Here is a 24,462-nt window from a genome sequence, read left to right on the forward strand (position 1 = left end):
TATCTAATTTAACCTGTATGGTCAGTTTATTCAAACAACATAATTACATGGAATCTCAAATAAAGAATGAGATCTTGTTACTCTGTATAGGTTAATATAATACCCTAAAATACGTACCAGGGTAATTTGTGTAGAAAATAAAAAATATCTGCAAAATCCCCTTGAGGGACTGAAGGAAAATGTGGAAACACTAATTCCTTCCAAAGACATTCCTGATATTCTTTTTGCAAGCATTTGGGACTAGCGATTTAGTAAGTCAAGCCCTCAATCTTAGGGCTTGCCTTTATGAAACTTATTCCTGCAAAGGAGAAGCTAAGCCTACTTATAATTAGATGTAAGTATGACCTCCAGGGAACCTCTTTTGTTGTTCAGATGTGGCCTCTCTCTAAGCCAAGTCAGCATGTGACTCACTACCCTTCCCACTATAAGGAGACATGACACTGGACATGACACTTCGTGGCAGAAATCCCTCTGCCAACGTTGGAGATGACTCCCAGGAATGAAACTGGCCTTGGCATCATGGGATTGAGAATGCCTTCTTGACCACAAGGGGGAAAAGAAACAAAACAAAGTTTCAGTGGCTAGAAGATTTCAAATAAAGTCATGAGGTCATTCTGGAGATTATTCTCATGTATCATATATATTCCTTTTTAGTTTCTAGTGTATTAGAATAGCTAGAAGTAAATAACTATTAATTATAATCCAGAAGTCTTCATTCTTGAAGACGACTATATAAATATATAGCTTTTATGGTGTGACCATGTGATTGCGAAAACTTGGGGACTGACTTTTATCCGGTGTATGGGCAGATAAGTAAGAAAACAAAGACAAATACAAATGAATAAAAGTGGGGGCTAAGGGTTATGGGATGTTTTTGGTGTTCTTTTTTATTTTTTCATTTTCTTTTGGTGTTATGAAAATGTTCTGAAATTCATTGTAGTGATGAATGCACAGCTATATGGTGATACCGTGAGACACGGACTGAATGCTCTGGATGATTATATGGTGTCCTGGTTTGAAGTTGTTATGTACCCCAGAAAAGTCATGTCCTTTAATCCTCATTCAGTATTGCCGGGTGAGATCCTTCTGTTTGTTTCCACAGAGACGTGACCCACCCAATTGTGGGTGGTAACTTTTGATTAGATGGTTTCCATGAAACTGTGTCTTCACTCATTCAGGGTAGGATTGCTTACTGAAGCCCTTTGTTGTGGGGGAACCATTTCGGAAAAAGCTTTAGAGCCACCAGAACCGACAGAGCCAACAGAAAGAAGACAGCCTGGGGAAGCCATTGAAGTTTCCTGGAGAGAAAGCTAACAGGCATTTGCCATGTGTCTTTCCAGCTGAGAGTGAAACTCCGAACTTCACTGACCTTTCCTGAGTGAGGTAACCTCTTGTTGGTGCCTTAATCTGGACATTTTCATGGCCTTAGAACTTAAAACTTGCAACTTACTAAATTCCTCTATTTAAAAGTCATTTCATTCCTGGTATATCACATTCCAGCAACTTTCAAATTAGGTATGAACATATGAACATATGGTATGTAAATATATCTCAATAAAATTGCACAAAAAAAGTCAAAACTGGAAACTCTTCCAAAAATTAAATTACCCATAGACTTACCATTACTTAAATTATTAATAACTGCATAAGGAATAAATGTCCATGTTCTCTACTACTCCAATCCTACCACTTCAAAAGTAAAAGAAATTGAATTATTATTATTATTTATTTTGGTAACAACTCTCACAATCCAACTACAAAGAAGTAAGAGGTATTACATGGAAAGTGGGATCATTTCTTATGCCAATCACCAGTCATGAAAACTGGCGAAATACTGGTGCCAATAACTGGTGAAAACTTGGCAGATAATTTAAAAGTACTAGCAAAGCCCTTCAAGAGACTGCAGAAAAAAACATGGAACTATTAAACTTTTACAATTGGGAAACCACTGATACTTTCTCAAACTTAGGGACTTCCAAGTCAATAGGCCAAGCCCTTAATCTTGAGGCTTGCTCTTACGAAACTTATTTCTGTAGTGGAAAAGCTAAGTCTACATATAGTTATACCTAAGATTTACTTCCTGAAAACCTCTTTTGTTGCTCAGATGTGGCATCTCTCACCAAGCCCAACTCTGCAAGGAAAATCATCCCCGTTTCCCCTATGTGGGACAGGACATCTAGGGCTAAGTGTCTCCTTGGCAACATGGGACATGATTCCCAGGGACAAGCCAGGTTCTGGCACTGTGGAATTGACATATATCTACCTGACCAAAAGGAAAAAAAGAAATATAACAGAATAAGGTATCAGTGGGTAAGAGAGTTCAAATAGAGTCTAGGGTCTATACTGGAAGCTACTCTTATGCAAGCTCAGCTAGTTACTGCTAATTGCCACAGTTTGCCAAAACCCAATCAACAGTATTCCTGCTACCCCTAAAGAACATGTAGTTTTAACTGAGATTCTACAAAAATTTCATGTACTAGAATTACTTTCTAGAAACCTACATCCTCCAGAATCCTAGGCCAGTTATCTCCTGAAACCCAGAGGGGCCAGCATCTCCAAAAACATCAACTTGTTCCATCCCCCTATCCCAAATTGTCGACATTCCTTTTGAACACGAAAAAGTTAGAATGAGCGTAGCCTAAATAGCCCTAAAGATTGGGAGAAGGATCAAAGAAGGAGTTAAAACACAGAAGATGGGATTTAACAAATGAGTATGACTTCTGAGTCATTATACTGGTATTTCTTATAGTCTCCAGTGTCTTGGAGCAGCTAGAAGGAAAAACCTGAAGCTGTAGTACTGTAACCCATATCAAACTTTGAAATCTTTATATAAATAAACTTTATATTAACTACTTGTTACAACGTACATTGAAAGTTACTGTTTTTTTTGTATATTTCACAATTTAAAAAGTTTTTTTAAAAAAAGAAAAAGAAACATGGAAACAGGGAACAGACTGATACAAGAAGCGAGGCAACAGAAAGAACCAATGGCATGACAGTATAAACAGTTCCACAGAATATTTCCCAATGAAACAAATGTAAATCCTTTTAAAACTAAAACAACCATATATGGTTTCTTGAAATGGTCCTACGGATATACAGCAAGTAAAAAAACACTTATTCACGAAAATCTACAAAAATCTGGTAAGCAATGATTCTAGTATTTGAACCAAAATTAGCTCCCATCCTCCCCCGACTCAGAACTCAGCAGGATGGAAATTTCACCCCAGGCAGGTACAGCCAAAAAACAGGCCTCCCTTTTCCTCAAGCTCTCAAATTCAGAGTTATCTTCCTGAGAGGACAGAGCATCAGCATTTCTCATCCTTCCTCCAGCTTCCTACTGTTATACCGAAGTTCCAGACAGTGCAGCTGAGAAGTAGGGGCTCCCTTCTTTGACACAGCCCCCACTCATGCTATAGGAGGTCTACCCTAGTACAGTGCAGCTTAGAATACTGGGACCCCAGTCACCTTTTAGGCTGCTCATAGCAGAAGACCTGAGACCACTGCCCACACCACTCAACCCAGAGCTTAGCCACTACAGCAGGGATGCCACCCACAGCGAAGCCTATCAATGATTCCACTCCTAGCTCTAGAGCCCTGGTTCGGAGAGTCTGCCTAGGAGGAGTAGAACGCTGGAAAAACAGAGGCATTCTGATCTCTTCTCAAATGAACTGACTCCATATGCAACAGTATCAATAAATTTAAACCTGAAGGCAATACGAAAGAGTGGAAACTGTGGTATAAGGCAAGTCAAGGGAAACTGGTCAACTCATTGAACATAGAGACTAAACTGCAGCTAGTCTGCACTAAAGAAACAGCTGGGATGAACCCGCCTGGAGTTCAAACAAATTTCAAACACAGGGTCTGAACAAATTTCAAACACTAACTTCAAGAACTATCCCTTCAAGGATACAGATTGTGCAACAGGACTGATTGTAAAAACTCAGAAATGGATAGCACAATACTACCTAACTGTAATACAATAATGTTAGAACACTAAATGAAGCTCAATGTGAGAATGATCGGGGGAGGAGACCTGGGAGCACAAATGAAATCAGAAGGAAAGATATATGATAAAGACTGAGATGGTATAATCTAGTAATGCCTAGAGTGTATAATGATAGTGAATAAATGTACAAATTTAAAAATGTTTTGCATGAGGAAGAACAAAGGAATGTCAATAATGCAGGGTGTTGAAATAGATGGTAATTAATACTTTAAAACTTTAACTTATGTGTGAGACTAAAGCAAAGAATATTTGATACAAAATTTATATTTTAACTAGTGCATTTCCTAATATAACTTATGTGGACAGTTTAATTGAACACCATAAATACATAGAACCTTCAGTAAGGCATGAGATTTGGTAGGTTTGTCCAGAGTGATGCCTCGATAAATCCCAGAAGGATCTGAACAGTGAATAAAAAAGTATTTGCAAAATCCCCTTAGGGGAATGGTGATAAAGGGGGAAAATTCAACTTCCCCAAGTGGAGAATTCTTGCTATTCTCACAAGTAGTAGGGACAACAAAAGCAATATGCTGAGTCCTTAATCTTGGGGTTTGTTCATATGAAACAACCCTGCAAAGGATACACTAAGCCTACTTAAAATTAGGCCTAAGAGTCACCCCCAAGAGAACCTCTTTTGTTGCTCAGATGTGGCCTCTCTCTCCAGTCAACACAACAAGTAAACTCACCACTCTCCCCCTGTCTACATGAGACATGACTCCCAGAGGTGTGGACCTTCCTGGCCATGTGGGACAGAAATCCTAGAATGAGCTGAAACTCAGCATCAAGGGACTGAGAAAAACCCTAGAATGAGCTGAGACTCAGCATCAAGGGATTGAGAAAACCTTCTCGACCGAAATGGGGAAGAGGGAAATGAGACAAAGTATAAATGACTGAGAGATTCCAGAGTCGAGAGGTTATCCTGGAGGTTACTCTTACGCTGTTTTGAAATTTTAAAAAAGAATAAATCCACATGAAGATTTATATACTCATGTTCACAGCAGCTTTACCCACTACAGTCAAAAACAGGAAGGTGCTCAAATGTCCACCAAAAGGTTGCAAATTTGACATCTCCATCTCCTATTCATCAATAAAATGTTATTTAAAAAATTGTTATTTTACATATGAATGGTACTCGGCAAGAAAAAAGAATAATTGACTGATACATGCAAAAACATGAATGATTCACAAGATCATTCAGTAAAAAATGACCATTCAGTAAAAGAAGACTAAAGAGTAAATACTGTATAATTCCATTCATATAAAATTCTAGAAAACACAAAGTAAACTACATTGACAAAAAAGCAGGTCAGTGGTTGGTGTATTGCACCAGAGGTCAGAAGAAACAGACTGGAAAGAAAATTTTGAGGGTTGGGCAAAAATTCTATACTTTGACTGCAGGAGTATTATCAATGCATACATCTGTAAAAACTGAACACACAGAATGAGTAAAGTTTATTTCACACAAATTATTCTTGAAATTGATGCAAAAACCCAAGTGGATAAGTGATGTCATCAATATAGTGACATAAGACATCCCCTGGAAAATAAAAGGGCAAACCCTACTTGCTTAGAACTCTGGAGGAAGTAAGAGACTAGAGAAGGACTCCACAAATGCTGAATCAAAGAAAAAGGGGGAAAAAAATACTAAGGACAAGATAGGAAATCTACAACCTGGACCCCAGTCCAGACTCCTCCAACTCACTCGGTCCTGTGCAGAAGCAGCATGGCCCAGGTCCCTCCTGCCATGGATACAGACCACAGAGCCACTCACAGAAGCAAATCAGGACCCCATGCAAATGCAGACACAAGGACACAAAGCTGCAGAGATGCAGACAGGAAAACAAACAGTAGCTGAGCAAGTGCATACAAAAGGGTCCCCAGTAAACAAAGTTCATGGCAGGACTTGTGGCTAAGGTGCACACAGCCAATCTGATCTCTGATTGCTAGATCACCAAAACAAAGAAAAAAAACAACGGACATTTCTGAACAATGCCCCCATCTGGCTTCCCTCATGGGAAACCCTAACAGAGAAGTAACCAGAGGAAAAAAAAATTTAAAAACTCATGGGAAAAGAAAGGAGAGAAAAACAGAACTACTGGAAGGCAGGATGGTTTCCAAGACTAAAAAGTATAAAGAAAAGGGGACACTGAGTGAAGAAGAAGAGTTAAACAAATCATAGGACCTGGGGTGAAAAATCTACATAAAAATAAACATAACAGATCAGTATTTCCAGAGAAAGAAAGCTTTCTCTTGAAGGTGATAGAATGGGATATAAAAGGACAATCTTAAAATGTGAAGCTTTATATGCAGAGCAAGAAACAGATGCAGAAGACCTGAGAAAATCTGACCAGTTAAACAGTATACTTTAAAGGCTCAGTGTTTCTTGGACAAAGCATCAAAGAAGAGTCTTAACATACGGACCAACTACAGTAAAACCCTAGCAGAGTAAACATATCAAAATAATGACAAGCCCAGACATCAACAAAAAATTACAAAGAAACAGGAAGATATGGCTTCATCAAAAGAACAAATTAAAACTTCAGAGGAAATTGAGAAGTTCAAACAAATCTAAGTCAATTCAAAGAGATGAAGGAAATTATGCATAAAGAAATAAAGGGTATTAAGAAGATAATGGAGAGGTGGAGTAAGATGGCTGCATAGAGAGGTGTGGAATTTAGTTAGCCCTCCAGAACAGTTAATAAATAGCCAGGAACTGTCCTGAAAAACTGTGTGGGGGACACGTGGGACTGGACACAGATCATACACCAGTCTGGAATGGGTAAAAGGGCTGAGATCATACCACAGAACTGTAAATAAAGTCCTCCAAATCCAGAGACTGGTGCCGCTCCCCAACTGGCACGGCAGGTTCAGTCAAGAACACTTCCCTTTCCCCAAGCCCTTCCTCAAAACAAACAAGCAAACAAACAAAAAAAAAACAAAAACAAAATTTCAACAAATGGTGCTGCAGTAATGGAAGACTCACATGGAAAGAGAATGAAATGTGTCCCTGTGCCGGTTTGAATCTGTGGTAGACCCCAGAAAAGCCATATATACCCTTTAATCCTCATTCAATACTGCTGGCTGGGAGCATTTTGATTTCCCATGGAGATGTGGCCTATTCAGTTGTAGGTGGTTACTTTTGATCAGATAGCTTTCATGGAGTTGTGACTCTACTCATTAATCCTTAAAAGAGGAAACATTTTGGAGAGAGTCCCTTCTTAGAGCCTTGAGGCCGAGAGAACAGAGTTCACCAGCCAGTTACTTTTGGAGATGAAGGAGAACACCCATGTGAGAGTGTCATGAAACAAGAAGCCAGGAGAGAAAGCTAGCACACACCACCATATTCGTCATGTGCCCTTCCAGCTGAGAGAGAAATGTTGAACATCAGCCTTCTTGAACCAAGGTATCTTTCCCTGAATGCCTTAGATTGGACATTTCTATAGACTTGCTTTAATTGGGATATTTTCTCAGCCTTAGAACTGTAAACTTAGCAACTTTCATTAAATCCTCCTTTTAAAAAGCCATTCCATTTCTGGTATATTGTATTTCTGTAGCTAGCAAACTAAAACAGACCCCTACCATAAACTATACAAAAAAAAAAAAGAAGTGGGCTTTGCTAGGAGCAAGGGAGAGCAGCCCAGCCAAACTCCAACTACTGCTATAATTAACAAATTTGGACTGTGGAATATAAGCTCCAAGCACAAACTAACCTAGACAAGCAGAAAAGGAACTATGAGGTTTCTCCAGGCAATCAGGAGGCCAGGAAGATAACAGATACATGTTGCATAATAACTATTAGTCAGGATTCAAAGAAAGAAAGATGCTTTTAGTACCTCACTGATATTATCATAAATACCATTGATACCTCTATTCTTTTTGTTGTTGATGTTTGTTTCTGGGATTTTTGTTTGTTTTTGTTTTGTTTTATTTATTTATTTATTCATTTTTTTGGAGTGCATGGGCTGGGAATCAAGCATGGCAGGCGAAAATTCTACCACTGAACTACTCATACACCCCAGATACCTATATTCTAACTAAAAGGTACTATATCGCACATTATGTACTATTTAAAGCATGCATCCAGAGGACAAATGCAAATATTTACTCCTTTCAAACCAAACAAAACTTACCTGATATGGCTTCTTCTTGCCGGAGATCGGTGAATATCAAACAGTGTGTTTTCCCTCTTTTTTTGATGGGCTGGTACTAAAAGGAAATAAAGAGATAAAGAAATAATTGATAAATCAATATATTAAAACTGCAGAAATTACTTCTGCTAACTTTTTGAATAGAACTTAGTGGGATCACGTGTCTGCAAGTTCCAAATGCCTGCTGGAAAGAGAACAGCAAAAATATAAAGTGTTAGTTGCAAATAAACATTCTAAAGGACATTAAATTAAGTCCTTGTGACCATGTATTAAGAAAAGATTTCATAGATATGACACCAAAGTACAACCCATTAAAAAAACTGATAAATTAGAGTTCATCAAAACTTAAAACTTTTGCTCTTTCAAAGGCATTGTTAGGAAAATAAAAAGACAGCCCACAGAATGGGAGAAAATATTTGCACATTGCTTATGGAAAAAGGACTGGCATCTAGAGTATAAAAGGAACTCTCAAAACTCATTAAAAAGAAAACACCCCAATTTTTTAAATAGGCAAAAGATTGGCACAAACATTTCACCAAAGATAAACCATCAGCAAATAAGCACATGAAAAAATGGTCAACATCATTATTACAGAAATGCAAATTAAAACTACCACTATATATCTATTAAAATTACATTTAAAATACTGACCATACCAAGAGTTAGCAAGGATATGGAACAAGTGTAACTTTCATACACTCTTAGTGAGAATGTAAATGGTAAAACCTCTTTGGAAAACATTTTGGCAATTTCTTAGAAAGATAAAACACACAAAATCATAAAACCTAACCACTGCATTCCTAGATATTTATCCAAGAAAAATTAAAAGTATATGTTCACATGAAGACTTACACATGAATGTTCATAATTCCTTTATTTGTAACAACCAAAAAGTGAAAACAAAATTCAAATGTCTATCAACAAATGAATAGATACACCATGGTATATCCATATAATGAAATGCTATTCAGCAATAAAATGGAGCACATAGGTTACATTCAACAACACTGATGAGTTTTAAAATATTTATGTTGAGTGAAAGCGTTCAAACAAAAAAAGAGTAGATACTGTATAAGTACATTTCTTATTTCAGTTATATAAAACGGGAAAAATGCAAACTACTGTATAGTGACCAAAAGCAGAACAGTGACTGCTTGGGAAGTATGAGGTGGTAAGCACAAGAAAAGGTGGGATAGATTACAAATGAGGTAATTTTGGTGGCTGGTGGACATGTTCATTATATTGTTTGTAGAGATGGTATTACATATTTCAAAACTTACTAAATTGTACACAGTAAATATGTGCAATTCACTGTACCTCAATTATAACTCAATAAAACTTTTATTTAAAAAATCTGAAACAATGGTTCATAACCTCTTTTTTATCCTAACACACCTCCCCCATTAGAAGAAACAGGGCTAGCTAGAGCCACGAGCGCCCGTGCAGCCAGAGACTTTTGGAGATGAAGAAGGAAAATGCCCCTGGGGGAGCCTCAGGAACAAGAAGCCTGGAGAGAAAGTTAGCAGACATCACCATGTTCACCATATGCCTTTCCATTTAAGAGAGACACCCTGAACATCACTGGCCTTCTTGAACCAAGGTATCTTGCCCTAGACGTCTGAGATTGGAGACTTCTATAACCTTGCTTTAATTTGGACATTTTCACAGCCTAGAATATGTAAACTTGCAACTTAATTCCCTTTTAAAAGCTGAAAAAAAAGAAACAGGGCCAGCTGTGACAGTTACTACTAACCGGAGTAGAGAGATGTCTGCATGCGTGGGCAGCGAAGCCTCTAGTGAGATAACTCTGATGCACCCCCTTATCTGAGAATCAATAACTGTTTTAGATTTTGAGTCAAAAAACCTAGGTTATTCTTTGAAAACATTATGCTAAGTGAAAGAAGACACAAAAGATTACATGTTGCATGATTCCATCTATATGGAAAATAGATACCTGCTCTGAAGAATTCCTGTAAATAGAAGTGTTCAATAAATTATAAAGTTATTCAAAAGTATGAGTAGTTATTATCAAATTTAAGCTTCTATAAACAAAATTTACACATGCCATAATTCAATATTGATACTATGTTCTTTAATTTTCTTTCAGTTGTGTGAGTGTATATGTGTGTGTGTGTAAACAGGAGTACGTGTAGTAAAAGACACAAAGAACCCACAAAAGCATTCATTCTTTTAAATTCATAATATTACTTTTTTAGAAGGGTCAGGGCAGCATAAGCTGTATTTTTTAACTATAAAAAGAAATAAGTTATTTAGAGTCCACTACCTATTGGAGGTGCTTGGTATCGATCTACTGTTTTTCTTTGTCTCAAATTATATGGTCTATCATTTTCTTCTCCTTCTGCCTCTTCAACTTCTATATCCCCATCCTCCTCTTGAGATTCTAGTTTTTCACATGTAAAAAGAAAAGGAAAAAAGGCACCATTTTAATAAACAATGAACTGAATATTTATCTTTTATCTTTACTCTTTCTGCACAGGTGACACTTAAAAGTGTCAACATTTCATGACACAACATAAATCAATGTCATTAAAAACCAATCTCGGGCTGTGCAGTGGTGGCTCAGTGGCAGGATTCCCACCTGCCATGCCAGAGACCTGGGTTTGACTCCCAGTGCCTACCCATGCAAAAAAAAAAAATCAATCTTAAATGTTTAAAAAACTGCCTTCCCTACCAATTTTCAGGACAGTTCTCTGGTAAATAAATCAGTGTAATCATATGTGATCTCTTGATATACTTAAGACCTTTCCGTTTCTTTGGTCATATAGAATGAATAAGAGAAGGTAGCTTAAGATTTTACCAAACTACAGCAAATTTCAATCAATAGCTAATTAACCACTGAATAAGATTACTATTCAAACAGCACTTGGTAGTTTAGATAATATACTATACTTATAAAGTAAATTATTAATGTTACAGCAAGATCAATTTTTGTTGGCAATATAATCATTTGTTAAGCCTACTGACAATAGTTAAGCATGAATTAGTTATATTTGCATAGGAAAATGAGGTAGAAATGGAGACAGAATATGAAGCAGACTTCTGGGGTACTAATAATACTGCTTCCTTGACATGAATGACTGCTTAATAATAATTCACCTAGCTGTATACTTAGAATTTATATACATTATAATCCATTTTTTACAAGTCTATTTTTTATAAGGTGATTTCACTAGGATATTTCTAGTTACACTTTAAAAAATTAAATATTTTGATGAAAACCCATAGGCGTATGGTCCCCAAATGCAATACATTTTTATTATATCATAAGAATTGTTAATGTAAGATAATCACATCAGGGCACAGGAGAAATTTTAAAACTGCTAATGAGGCTGAAATGAAGGGGAAGACCAAAAATGCAAGCAAAGGACTTCAGGTTTTTACTCATGACATCTGAAAGCTTGCCAACTTTTGAAAATTTATTAGGTTTGAGAGAAAATTAGCAAATGCAATATTATTTATCTAATTAATACCACAAATTACCTGCCTCAAAATAAATTTTTCTTAAATCTTCAAAAATTACATTTTGAAAGATGATTGCAAAATAACAGACTATTTATTATGGGAAGAAATTCTGCACATGGCACATCTACTTTGGAAACTGTACAGTGTTCAGTTAATGAAAAGGCAAAAATCACATTATAAAGCTGTCTCACCTATACTGATTCTCTCCAAAGGAAGCAATATAGAGGTTCTAGCTGTAACAACAATAATATTTGCTCAATAAATTACCTTCATTAGAAATATAAGCTCTTCAAAACTTGCTAATACATCAATTATACAATCTGAGAAATAAACTCATTCTTTTCCAACTAATCTATACAAATAGTAGGAGCTAGTAAGACTTTCTGGTAAAATAATACTCCGCATTTACAATACACCAAATCTTCTGAAAATCCATTATCAATAAAAAAGGTTAACACCTAGAGAATTAAATCCTATAGATGGATTAGCCATGAGTTTATAGTTCTTGAGGCCAATGCAATTTCCTCATAATCCCAGGTTCTACCCTATATAATCAGTCTAGTTCTTCAGTTCCGAATACAAATAGGCATCAGAAAAGGACAACACACCCCTTCCACCAGTAAGCACCCTCTCCTCTAAACTTCACCATTTGCTCCTCAGTCCATAAGTAAATTTGATATCCAAATAATTGGAGATTCAGAGGCTATGAACAGCAAATCAAACTTCTGGTTAGAAGATATCTAAGTATAAAAGAGGTCTCACCTAACAAGCAAATTAGCCCATGGCAAATGCCACATCATATTAGGTGAATTGAGGACTACCAATGGCTACACAGAGATACATTATATAATGGTGTATAATGTACAGTTAAAAGCATTTTTCAACAGAAGGAATGAAAACTCAGAACACCTAAAATATAAATTATCTCAAATTATACAGTATAGACCAAAAAAAACTAACATTATACATATGTTATTTGTATATATTTTACTTCCCGCCCACCAGAACTTTCTTACATTTATTTTATATAGTGCTTTACAAACCTTCTTCTTCACCTTCAGTAGAAACTTCATGATGATTCTGTATCCCATAGCTATTTCTTCTCAGTGACTTTCTTCGTCTCTTCACTCTTGAATACATATCCATATTTTCCTTTTTAAAGAAAGGAAATCTGTCAAATATTAACATGGCATTTATTCTCCACTACAAATACATTAAACCTATTCAGTCACATCCATACACAATAAAATTTATAAAACAACCATTTGCAAGGCAAAGATTTACGAAAGCAGGACTTCCTGAATTCAACAGATTTAAAACACAAAAGGAAATAAAATAAAACATGAAATATTTAAAGATTAAAAGCATGCAATGTCTGGATCTTAAGGACATTATACTGAGTGTGATTAGCCAGAAACAAAAGGACAAATAATGTATGGTCTCACTGATATGAACTGACATTAGTGAATAAACTTGGAATATTTCCTTGGTAACAGAGACCATCAGGAGATAGAAATAGGGTGAGATATTGGGTAATTGGAGCTGAAGGGATACAGATTGTGCAACAGGACTGAATATAAAAACTCAGAAATGGACAGCACAATACTACCTAACTGTAATACAATTATGTTAAAACACTGAATGAAGCTGCATGTGAGAATGATAGAGGGAGGAGGGCTGGGGACACAAATAAAATCAGAAAGAAAGATAGATGTTAAAGATTGAGATGGTGTAATCTAGGAACGCCTAGAGTGTATAATGATAGTGACTAAATGCACAAATTTAAAAAATGTTTTTGCATGAGGAAGAACAAAAGAATGTCATTACTGCAGTGTGCTGAAAATAGATGGTACTTAATATTTAAAAATTTCAACTAATGTGTGAGACTAAAGCAAAAAATGTTTATTTGGTACAAATCTACACTTTGACTAGTGCATCTCCTAATATAACTTATGTAGATAGTTGATTGAACACCTTAAGTACATGGAACTTTGTATAGGACAGGAGATTTTGTTGGATGGTCCAGGTGATGCCCTGATGAATCCCAGAGTGATCTGATCAGTGAGTGGAAAAGTATTTGCAAAGTCCCCTTTGGGGAACAGTGAGAAGGGGGGAAAATTCAACCTCCCCAAGTTGAATTCTTGATATTCTCACAAGCAGTGTGGACAACCAAAGCTATAGGCTGAGCCCCCAGTCTTGGGGTTTGTTCATATGAAACTTAACCCCACAGGGGATAGGTCAAGCCTACTTAAAATTAAGCCTAAGAGTCACCCCCAAGAGAACCTCTTTTGTTGCTCAGATGTGGCCTCTCTCTCCAGCCAACACAGCAAGCAGACTCACCACCCTCCCCCTGTCTATGTGGGACATGACTCCCAGGGGTGTGGATCTTCCTGGCAGTGTGGGACAGAAATCCCAGAATAAGCTGAGATTCAGCATCAAGGGATTGAGAAAAACTCTAGAATGAGCTGAGACCCAGCATCAAGGGATTGAGAAAACCTTCTCGACCAAAAGGGGGAAGAGTGAAATGAGACAAAGTGTCAATGGCTGAGAAATTCCAAACAGAGTGGAGAGGTTACCCTGGAGGTTATTCTTACGCATTAAGTAGATATCACCTTGTTATACCAAGATGTAATGGAGAGGCTGGAGGGAACTGCCTGAAAATGTAGAGCTGTGTTCCAGTAGCCATGTTTCTTGATGATGACTGTATAATGATATAGCTTTCACAATGTGACTGTGTGATTGTGAAAACCTTGTGTCTGACACTCCTTTTATCCACCTCGTCAACAGATGAGAGGAACATATGGAATAAAAATAAATAATAGGGGGAACAAATGTTAAAATAGATTTAGTTTGAAATGCTAGTGATCAATGAAAGGGATCAGTAAGGGGTGTGGCCTGTAAAATCTTTTTTTTTTCTGTTTGTTATGTTTTTCTGTTGTCTTTTTCTTTTTCTGAATTGATGCTAATGTTCTGGGAAATGATCATGATGATGAATATGCAACTATGTGATGATATTGTGAATTGCTGAGTGTATGTGTTGGGAATGCTTGTTTCTTGTAATTTTTTTTAATTAATAAAAAATTTTTTAAAAAAAAGCATGCAATGTCACTGACATACTTCCACAAGCAAACTGTAACTTAGTAGGAGGGAACGAGTCACAGGTAATTATAATACAAAGCAAAGTAAGTTAAATACCATAAAGAAAAATATAAACTGCTCTAAAATTCAAACAGATGACCTTCCTCCTGTTAAAGGGGAAGAAGGGAGGCAATATCCGAAATGAACCTCCTAACAAATGCAGGATTGCATCCGTCACTGATCAGAAGTATTAACAAGAGTAGAAGGTAAGGGGACAAGAATGACCATTTCTACATGTGAAGATAAAACTGAAGCCATATTATGAAGGTCAAGCTGTCTTTAATTAATTAGGTACAATAAAAAGCCATTAAAGGTTTGACTCAGAAGAATGACAGAATCACAGCTGCACTTTAAGACAACTCATCTGGCAAAACTGTAAAGGGTTCTTTTGGGGCAGGCTAAGGTGATGGACTATGTTAAAAGAAGAAAGAAAATAACAAACTCCCAAAGTAAGTGAAAATGAAGAGCAAAGAATCTAAGTGTATTAATTCTATAAAACCCAACCACTGTCCATTCTCCCTTTGAATTCCTTAATCAAAACAAAAAATACTTGCAAAGGTTATTAGAGTTAATATACTCACGAATTCTGTATCTGTCCACATTCGAAGTCGTTCTACTTCTCCTGACCGACGATTCCGTCTGATGTTGATGTTGTCCATTTCCTGCAGCACAGCTTCAGCAGTGCTAGAGTCATGATAGAATCAGGTCTGAGACCATGGGAAGGCCGTCCACAGCATCACGCATGTGAACGGGCTCTTCATCAGAGCACAAGCTCATCATCTCTGATATGTAACTGCATATCAAATTCCAATTAACTGTCTCTTAAAACTTGCATCCATCAAAGGGCAATGCCCACAGAATCAGAAAACTTTGTAGAACAAAAATGTCAACAACAGCTTATAGAGCCTCAGGATTTAATTTACAAAAAGGAAACAACTTATCAGAACAGATATATTTGGTAATAACTTTTAATATCTTCTACCTTACTGTATTTAACAAAATAAAACCTACAAACTCTAAGGCTTTTGTATGTAAGGCTTCAAATAAACCCATAATGCCACCACAAATAACAAATAACACAGATCTGTGACATAAAAAAAGTATAATAATGAATTCAATCTTTTTCCTTGAAAATGGTGTTAAGAACTGTACAAAATAAAAGGATTTGTAAAATGTTTAAAGCCTACAGGAGGGTAACAGACATTTTTAGATATTAGAAAACAGATATCCATGAAATACATGCTAACATTGTAATAAATTTTATTTCTTTTTAACAAACACTTACATCGCATTTGCTGTGTGCCCAGATGCTGATCCAAGTGCCAAACAAATAACTAATCCCCAAATTTGACTTAACATATAATGTTCTCTCCTGTCAAATAGGGAGAGAACCTTTCCAAGCTATTTTAAAGATAAAGTAGGTTAATATACTATCTGAGAAGAATGAAGTTTCATTGGATGAAGATAAGTGGTCTGCTAGTTCACTCATTAACTAAATAACCCAACTCCACATATACAGCCTCAAAATACCTTCAATTCAATATGTTGACTACGCAAAACTACCACTCACTACATATCAATAATTGAATTCATTTTGCTGGAAAATGGCCAAAACCACAAATGTTAAATGAGCAAATATCAAAGGACTATAAAAGTGAAGACAATAAAAATAATTTAAGTATTGATGTACAAAAGCGTAAAAGGGATAGAAAAATTTAGCTATTACACAAATTATATTTAAACCTAGCTAATGGCTAAAAACTAACAAACATCACTAGCCACTGTTAATTCAAATTCAGTTTTAAAAGAACCGAATTTATTGCTAAGTTGGTGCTTAAGTAATTTTTTTAATATAATTGTTTTAAAAATCAAATAGTTAAATGTGATTGCTTACTCCAAAAGTATTCATACCTATTTACTAGTTGATCAAATAACAAACTCTGGTTCACGCTTTCAAATCTGTTTTTCCTGGAACGACAACTTTTTCTGACTTCCATGTCACCATTTATACAAGAAAGGTCCCCATCTCCCTTCTTTTCCCCTCGAAGGGGATGACTTCGAAGGGCTGTAAGAAGAGAAATATTTCCATTTCAAAGTACAAAGTACAAAAAAAAAAGAAAGAAAAGAAAAAAAAATCAAAAAGCTTACTTTTAAATGACTACAAAAAGTTGAATATAACTTCTTAAATGGCTTTAATATTCAATAATCTAAAATTCTTGTAATTTAACGATCTGCCATAATAATTTAAATTATTTCACTTATGACTGATATCTCAACATTTTATAATTAAACATTTTTACTATGTCAGAAATCCAGCCATCTTCAAGTGGATGCTGAGCATACTATTAAAATTACTCTATTTCTCCCCACTTTAATGCTTACTCTAACACCCTTACAAGAATTTCAATACTAACCAGTTTCATAACAGAATACTCACATAAGCTACTATGTCCGTTTGGTAATGTAGCACCAGGCTGAGAAGTTAACCTAGAACACAATTATATTTAATATGCAAATACATCAACATTCATTTAAAGAAGCAAGAAATGCAATACTGCTGGAATCATTTTAATCTTTAAAATGTTAGTAATATAGCATTACTTTTTCAAGAGTAAAGATAACATTTTTACTCTAAGATTGATAAGATATCAATTAGTAAAATATACTAGCTAGTTAAGAGTCATTTCACTTTAAGAAAAGCTTTCATAACACTAAAAAACTGAACTTTGTCTTCAGCTCTGTAAATTAAAATTACGATGAAAAGGCTTAAGTTTCTCATGCACCATAAAATTAACGTATGTCCTAAATAGCAATAGTCACAGATATTTACTATCAGTTTTGGTTGACAAAACAAAATTGAAACCATGACAAATTTATTCAAGTAATAAATTGCAAAAGGAAAAAAGCACATCAATACTGATATTATTTGATAAATTCTTCAAAATATTCTAGCACACATTTTAAACTAATAAATGTAAACTTAGCTGAGTTCTCAAACACATTTTATAATTTTCTCTCTGGGTAGAAAAAGACATTAAGTCACTAGGAAGATACTAAAATGGTCATCAATATGAATACTTGAGAAAAAAAGTAACAGTATTCCTTAGTATAATCAGAAAATTGGAAAAGGAAAACTAAATTGGCTATATAATGAAAGTGCTATCAATATAAACTTACTAAAATATTTCTAAATACCCAACAATCATTATTTTCAAGATTGCCAAAACAAGAGGGAGGACATTCAGAAAATAGTACATACATATGATTACCTGCTGTTCTACTATTCTGTCGTTTAGACAAATTCTTAACTAAAATATTCTAATATTTTTTGTTATTCCAACAGTCATCATATAAAATTATAAATAAATATATATCACAATGTTCCTGCACAGTAACAGTCACAGCAAGGATGAGCTATGGGGTATGAAGAAAATCTCAAACCATAGCTCATCCTTGCTGTGACTGTCTTCAGCTTAACAAAAACAAAAAAACCAAACACTCTAGTCCCTCTCCCTATCCTCCACAAAAACAACCAAAAATCTACCTTGTTCTAAAATACTGCCTCTCCAGATTGAAGAGCATTTTATTTTTTAGCATCTTTGTATACAATGTGAGTGATTCTCTGGAGTGTGAGCGTGACTCTAAGCTAATAAAAATGATGTATTAATATCATTTTATATTGTATGATTATTACATCAGAATTTTCTACAGGTTCAGTTATTTAAACATATTATCAACACAATATCCAACTTGAAAATTATTTTCCCTTTCCCATACAAATCCAAAGCATTTAATTATGTAAGAGGGTTCTAAACCTCAATTTAGGAAATGTCCCAGTTTTGAAAGACTTTACCCAATCACTACCACCTCTCAATTCTAATGTGCCTCAGCAATCCAACATAGATAGTACGTTCACTTCTGCCTTACCTTACTATTCCCTTACCACATAACCACAAAAGAAAATTTTCAAGAATGCTACTTTTAAGCGAATAGTTAATCCTGTCAAAGATTTAACTTTGTTAATATCATAGAGTGTCTATTATTCTAGAAACATCAAATGCAGGCTACATTCTCCAGATGCCTGCCCCAACTGCACACATACATATAAATACTCTCAATATATGCCATATACACACAGCCCTCAGAATAATAAATGGCTAAATAAATGTCAGTTGCCAAAAGCCAATAAAATGGGTTCTGTATTCAAAATAGTTGCTGTTTGTAATCTACAAATCTATCTAGGTTAGCAATATAATTATGAATTTCTATATAAGATAAAGAACATGTATTTTTAAATTCTCATTAAAAAACATTATCAATTATTAAAATATATGGACACATTTGGGCCTTGAAATTATTGAGCAAAAATTTCCCATGAAATGAAAATTTAAAATCTGACTCAAATCACTTAGGAAGACTAAGAAATTCTAGGTCTACTTTCACCTCTATCTTCATCCAATCACCGTCTCTAAAATAGAAAAGTTATTGCACCAATAGATACTAATTCCTTTTAAGGATTTAGTGGTCTTCATAGAGTTCATCAGGATTCATTATTTTTCATAGATATCTATTCTTGTCTATATTCAATTTTTCCTTCATATGAATGTTTTTAATTATTTTTTGAAATAATTTCATTAATTTTTCCTTAGATGCTCAAAAGAGTTGAGATTACAAAAATTAAAGGAAATAGACGTTAATTAAACATTTGGAATTGGACAGAGGTGACGGTAGTACCTTATTGTGAGAATACTTAACAGTGCTGAATTGCATGTGAATGTGGTGGAAAGGGAAAGCTCCGAGTCAAGCATGTCACCAGGAGGAAAGCTAGAGGTTAAACTATGGGAATGTACAACACAGTGAACCCTGTGGAGGACAATGACTGAGATTAACACTACAAATATAAATAAATTCTTTCATGAACCAGAACAAATGTATGACACTTTTATGAGGAGTTTTTAGAATGGTATACAGAGGAAAAAATGTACCTACTGAAAACTATGTACTATAGTTAACAGTAATATCTTAATATTCTTTCATCAACAGTAACAAATGTACTACATCAATACTAGGGGTCAATAATAGGGGGGATAAGGGATATGGGATGTTTTAGGGTTTCTTTTATATTTTTCCTTTTTATTTTTATTTTTGGAGTAATGAAATGTTCTAAAATTTATTGTGGTAATAAATGCACAACTATGTGATTATATTGTGAGCCACAGATTGCAGATCTTAGATGGATTGTATGGTATGTGAATATATCTCAAAAAAATTACATTTTAAAAAATTAAAGGAAATTTATTGTTAGGTTCATGACATAAAAACAAATATAAACCTTCAATTAAATCCTGATTTTTTTTTTTTTTTTATACATGGGCAGGCACTGGGAAATGAACCGGGTCCTCTGGCATGACAGGCAAGCGTTCTTGCCTGCTGAGCCACCGTGGCCCTAAATCCTGATTTTTATACTTAAACTATCTCAAAATCTAAAATATTTTTAACAAGATTTCCTTAAAAATCAATGCTATTGACTTTAATAAGTCAAATAGCCTTATCTTTGCAGCCAACTGAAACACAAAAAGATTCTTATACTAATGGTGTTATTTATATGCCAAAATGAAATTAACTCAAAAAAACTTAAAATTGTGTGAACTGCTAAATATTCTTCTGACAAAAGGAAGTAAGTCAACTAATTACTAGTTATTTTTTCCTTAGACTTTTTATTTTAAATGTACTTGGTATTTTTATAACAAGGAGTATCGTATTAGAAACATAACAAACACCCAGTTTCTCCCCCATATTTTTTGAGGACTTTTTCATATGAAAGATATGGTCAAGATTCAATTTGTACAAAATGCTCTCTAAGTAGATAAGATATAGGAAATCTAGTATACTATATACTCACACTTGAATAACTCAAAATTATCTTTCAATAAAAAATCAAACTTATAAAACTGAAAGAACATTATTTAGAACCATATATCTAGGAAAAGCAAGCTGATTCACCTTTTAACAAATACAGGATATAGATTACAACAGGTAGAGCAAGTCTAAAAGTGTTATTAAATGGCAGTACTCATTTTAATTAATGTCATTATAATGATATAGACCTGTTTCATCTCACAGATAAATGTGTCGGGAAAGTAGGGGGATCAACATAATATGATTCATATATTTTCTATTTAATTGACAAAGCATAATAAAACATTCAAAATAAAGTGGTACCTCCAATGTAATATACTGCAACAAGTACAGACCCCTCAGGGGCTAGTAAATGTACAGGGTCTGTCAAACTCTATAGAAAATTACAAATACCTAAGAACTCAAATAATCCCCAATTCTTTAGGTTTTGTTTTGTGCTTTAGTTTGTGGTGGAATAGGGTAGAGTGGAAATGGGAGGTGGAATTAACAACAATAAAAGGAATAATTTTAAACATCTCAATATGAACACATATAATTTTCATCTTTGTTTTATTAAGTATAAAGACAGTGTCTTTCAAGATGACAAGTACAACTTATACATGTATTGACTGTCTCTTCAAGTAATTAGTTTTTCCATTAATTTAATGCCAGTCATTAAAAATTATAGCAAGTGATGAATCTTCAAGAGACATAACCCCCAATTTTTTCCATTAAAGAATAATACTATCCAGAATTTACCTATACAAAAATAAAGTCAAAATGTTTTTTAAATACTTCAAGGAGGAAAGAAGACAAATTTTTAATATTTACAGTTGGCATGTCATCAGCACTTCTACATCAAAGAATGGAGAAGAATAGAAGACAAAGATTCTGATTCAATGTTTAAACGTTTTGCGTGCACATCTACTTCTATCTACATTAAATTATCATCATTTATCTTGAAATTGAGTAAATTAAGTTGTCCCAATACACACTGAATCAAAGAGCAAATTTAAGTTGAAAGCATGTTAACAGATAAAGTATTTCTTTGAAACAATTTAAATTTTATTACATTTTAGTATATAAATTCAAGTGGATATTAAGTAACTTTAGAAAGGGAAGACTTCATTTTCAAATAAAAAACTGCCCATTGGAATTTTCCGGACTATAAACATGTACACAAATCAAGACCTACCAAAGTCCTTATTATTTTAGTAATAATAGTTTCTATTACTATACAACACACCTTTATAAAACAAACATATTTTATATTCTAGGATAGTTCAAGAAAAAAAGTTATACACAAAAATTATACACAAAATATAAAGTTTAACACAATTTACAAGAATTTGAGACACTAATGGTTTTACAAGAAAATCTGCATTATTAGCAGCCCTGAATCACAGCAAATAATTCATGAAAAAACGATTAATGAGTTCTCTCTTCTCACCTGGTCTGTCCAGTTGATATGTTCCATTCCTCTCGCTGACCAGTACTTCTTGATTTTGATTTGTCTTTGCAAACAGAATCAGGTTGCTTCAAAGTGCGTTTCGCTGGAGGCGACACATGGCTATCGCTTAAACTGCCATCAACTTCAGCTTTCTGAAAGACAAGTTTAAAGTGTATATTATTATTATTATTAAAACACATGAAACTATTAATATTCTTGGATAATCAGAACAGTATCGATTCAATCAACAAAGCCCTTGACAAATTCTGGAATCTGCACTGTAACTACTGGTTGAAAAGTGCTTTGAAAACTATGGCTTTTTTCTTTCTTTGCTTTGTATATATGTTATATTATACAATGAAAAAGTTAAAAAAAAAAAAAGGAAAAAAATCCCCTTTATAAAAGATTTTTAAAAAAGACTTGATTACCCTTAACATTTGTTACTTCAAATGTGATCTGTGGACACAGGAGCATCACCTGTGAGCTTGTTAGAAATGCAGAGTCTAAGGCTCCACCCGAGATAAACTGAATTAGACACCATTTTAACAAGATCCCAGGTGATTCATACGCATATTACTGAATAATATATTCAACAAGTAGTCTGAGGAAGAAATTTTATGTTCTAAGCTAAGCATACAAAACTAATACTTGTAAACTACTTCACAAACTCTAGGTCGCATGGGCCTGCATTAATCCTTTCAATCACCACCCACCCTTCAAGACCCATCTCTCTCTCCCTTGAAATCTCACCTAAATCGGCCACAACCCTACTACACATTTCGGCATCTGATTATGTTCAACTTAATGCATTCAAGATCTTTAAGATATCATTTCCAAGTTTTATAGTGCTACCAAGATACTAATCTTTTTATTTACAAAACATACCCTATTTCTTTTTATTTCCACACAATACACAGCAAATGCAGCAATCAAGATTTTCCCAAGTTTTTTCAATAAATTATTAAAAGAAATTGGTAGGGAAAACAAAAATAGGCTCATGATCAAATAAGTTTGGAACTCAAAGACTAAATTAATTAAAGGAAAGAACATTTTTAGGTTCCTTGCTAAACTGCTTTCTAGTTCTTTAGTATTAAAAAGCAATATATAAAGACAGGCCACAGTGGCTCAATAGGCAGAATTCTCACTGCCATGCCGTTCATTTCCCGGTGTCTGCCCATGCAAAAAAAAAAAAAAAAGTAATATATATGTGTGGCTATCTCTTCACATTCTCATCAGTACATCAGAATTATTAACATTACATGTGTGTGCATTGTTTGAGAATGTCTACCAGCTCTCAATCAGTATAGTAAATAAGAATAAAAATAATTAAAGGAGAAAAAAGTTGGGGGAAAAATGAGGTCTAAGTTTCTATGCTAAAGGATTTTGAAGTCTTTACTACATTCCTACGCCATGTAAATCTCTATGTATGGAATATAGCATATTGTATTTCACAAACTTATCAAGCTCTCTTTTTAAATGGAGCACCTGTAAGTAGTGAAATTCCAAAAATACTCTGGCAAGAAGTACTATGTACCTACTGAATTAAAGACAAAAAAATTAAAATATTTGCAGTCTCATAATTTTTTAAATGATTTGAGTACCTAACTCAAAGAATATAAACCTGAGTTGGCATATTTACTTATTGGCCATCTCATATTTTACTGGCTTTTTTTCAGTTCCATTCACTAGTATCTCCCAAAGTATTATACATAGTCCCTAAATCAGAAATAAACAGAATTTCTCATTAAAGAACCATACGCTTGCTAAGCCAGACTCAAGAGGTGGGATATTTCAACAGGGGCCTCCAAATAATTCCTAGCACACTTAAGTGTGAGGAACTCAAGGATATAATATGGTTTAAATATACTATGAGGCATATCAACCTAACTGCTGTACACTTATTGTGGGAGGGTTCAACCATCACTCTATGAAGAGCCCTCAGAACAAACAGCATTACAACAGGTTTTTCTGGGTGCAGTTTTCTGTGTTCACTTAGTCTTTCTTATGGATGAAACAGGTGCATGAGCAATGAGAAATCTGCATTACACTCTAATTGTTCCCTAATACATAAAACGTATTGGAACAAATTTGCACTTTCAAAACAAGCACTGTAGAGGAAACCATCTCGACCAAAAGGGGGAAGAGTGAAATGAGACAAAATAAAATGTCAATGGCTGACAGATTCCAAACAGAGTCGAGAGGTTATCCTGGAGGTTATTCTCATGCATTAAACAGACATCACCTTGTTAGTTAAGATGTAATGGAGAGGCTGGAGGGAACTGCCTGAAAATGTAGAGCTGTGTTCCAGGATAACCTCTCCACTCTGTTTGGAATCT

At 34.7% G+C, this 24,462-nt stretch overlaps 1 protein-coding gene across 5 annotated transcripts in view; it reads right to left on the reverse strand.

Annotated features, from left to right (window-relative positions):
* ATAD2B (ATPase family AAA domain containing 2B) overlaps positions 1-24,462 on the reverse strand; it is a 215,998-nt gene that overhangs the window by 161,445 nt on the left and 30,091 nt on the right. For 2 of the 5 annotated variants that reach the window (XM_077152215.1, XM_077152214.1), the window contains exons 2-9: positions 22,127-22,278; positions 17,216-17,265; positions 16,690-16,843; positions 15,360-15,462; positions 12,684-12,792; positions 11,832-11,873; positions 10,442-10,558; positions 8,140-8,215 (exon numbers count right to left, since the gene is read on the reverse strand). In XM_077152215.1, coding sequence (XP_077008330.1) covers positions 8,140-8,215; positions 10,442-10,558; positions 11,832-11,873; positions 12,684-12,792; positions 15,360-15,462; positions 16,690-16,843; positions 17,216-17,265; positions 22,127-22,278 — 803 coding nt within the window. Of the gene's footprint in view, positions 1-8,139; positions 8,216-10,441; positions 10,559-11,831; positions 11,874-12,683; positions 12,793-15,359; positions 15,463-16,689; positions 16,844-17,215; positions 17,266-22,126; positions 22,279-24,462 lie in introns of those variants that run through there. The other 3 variants (XM_077152217.1, XM_077152216.1, XM_077152218.1) reach the window with 2 other exon arrangements.

This window comes from Tamandua tetradactyla, chromosome 3, assembly GCF_023851605.1.
Source record: "Tamandua tetradactyla isolate mTamTet1 chromosome 3, mTamTet1.pri, whole genome shotgun sequence".
Classification (NCBI taxonomy): Eukaryota; Metazoa; Chordata; class Mammalia; order Pilosa; family Myrmecophagidae; genus Tamandua; species Tamandua tetradactyla.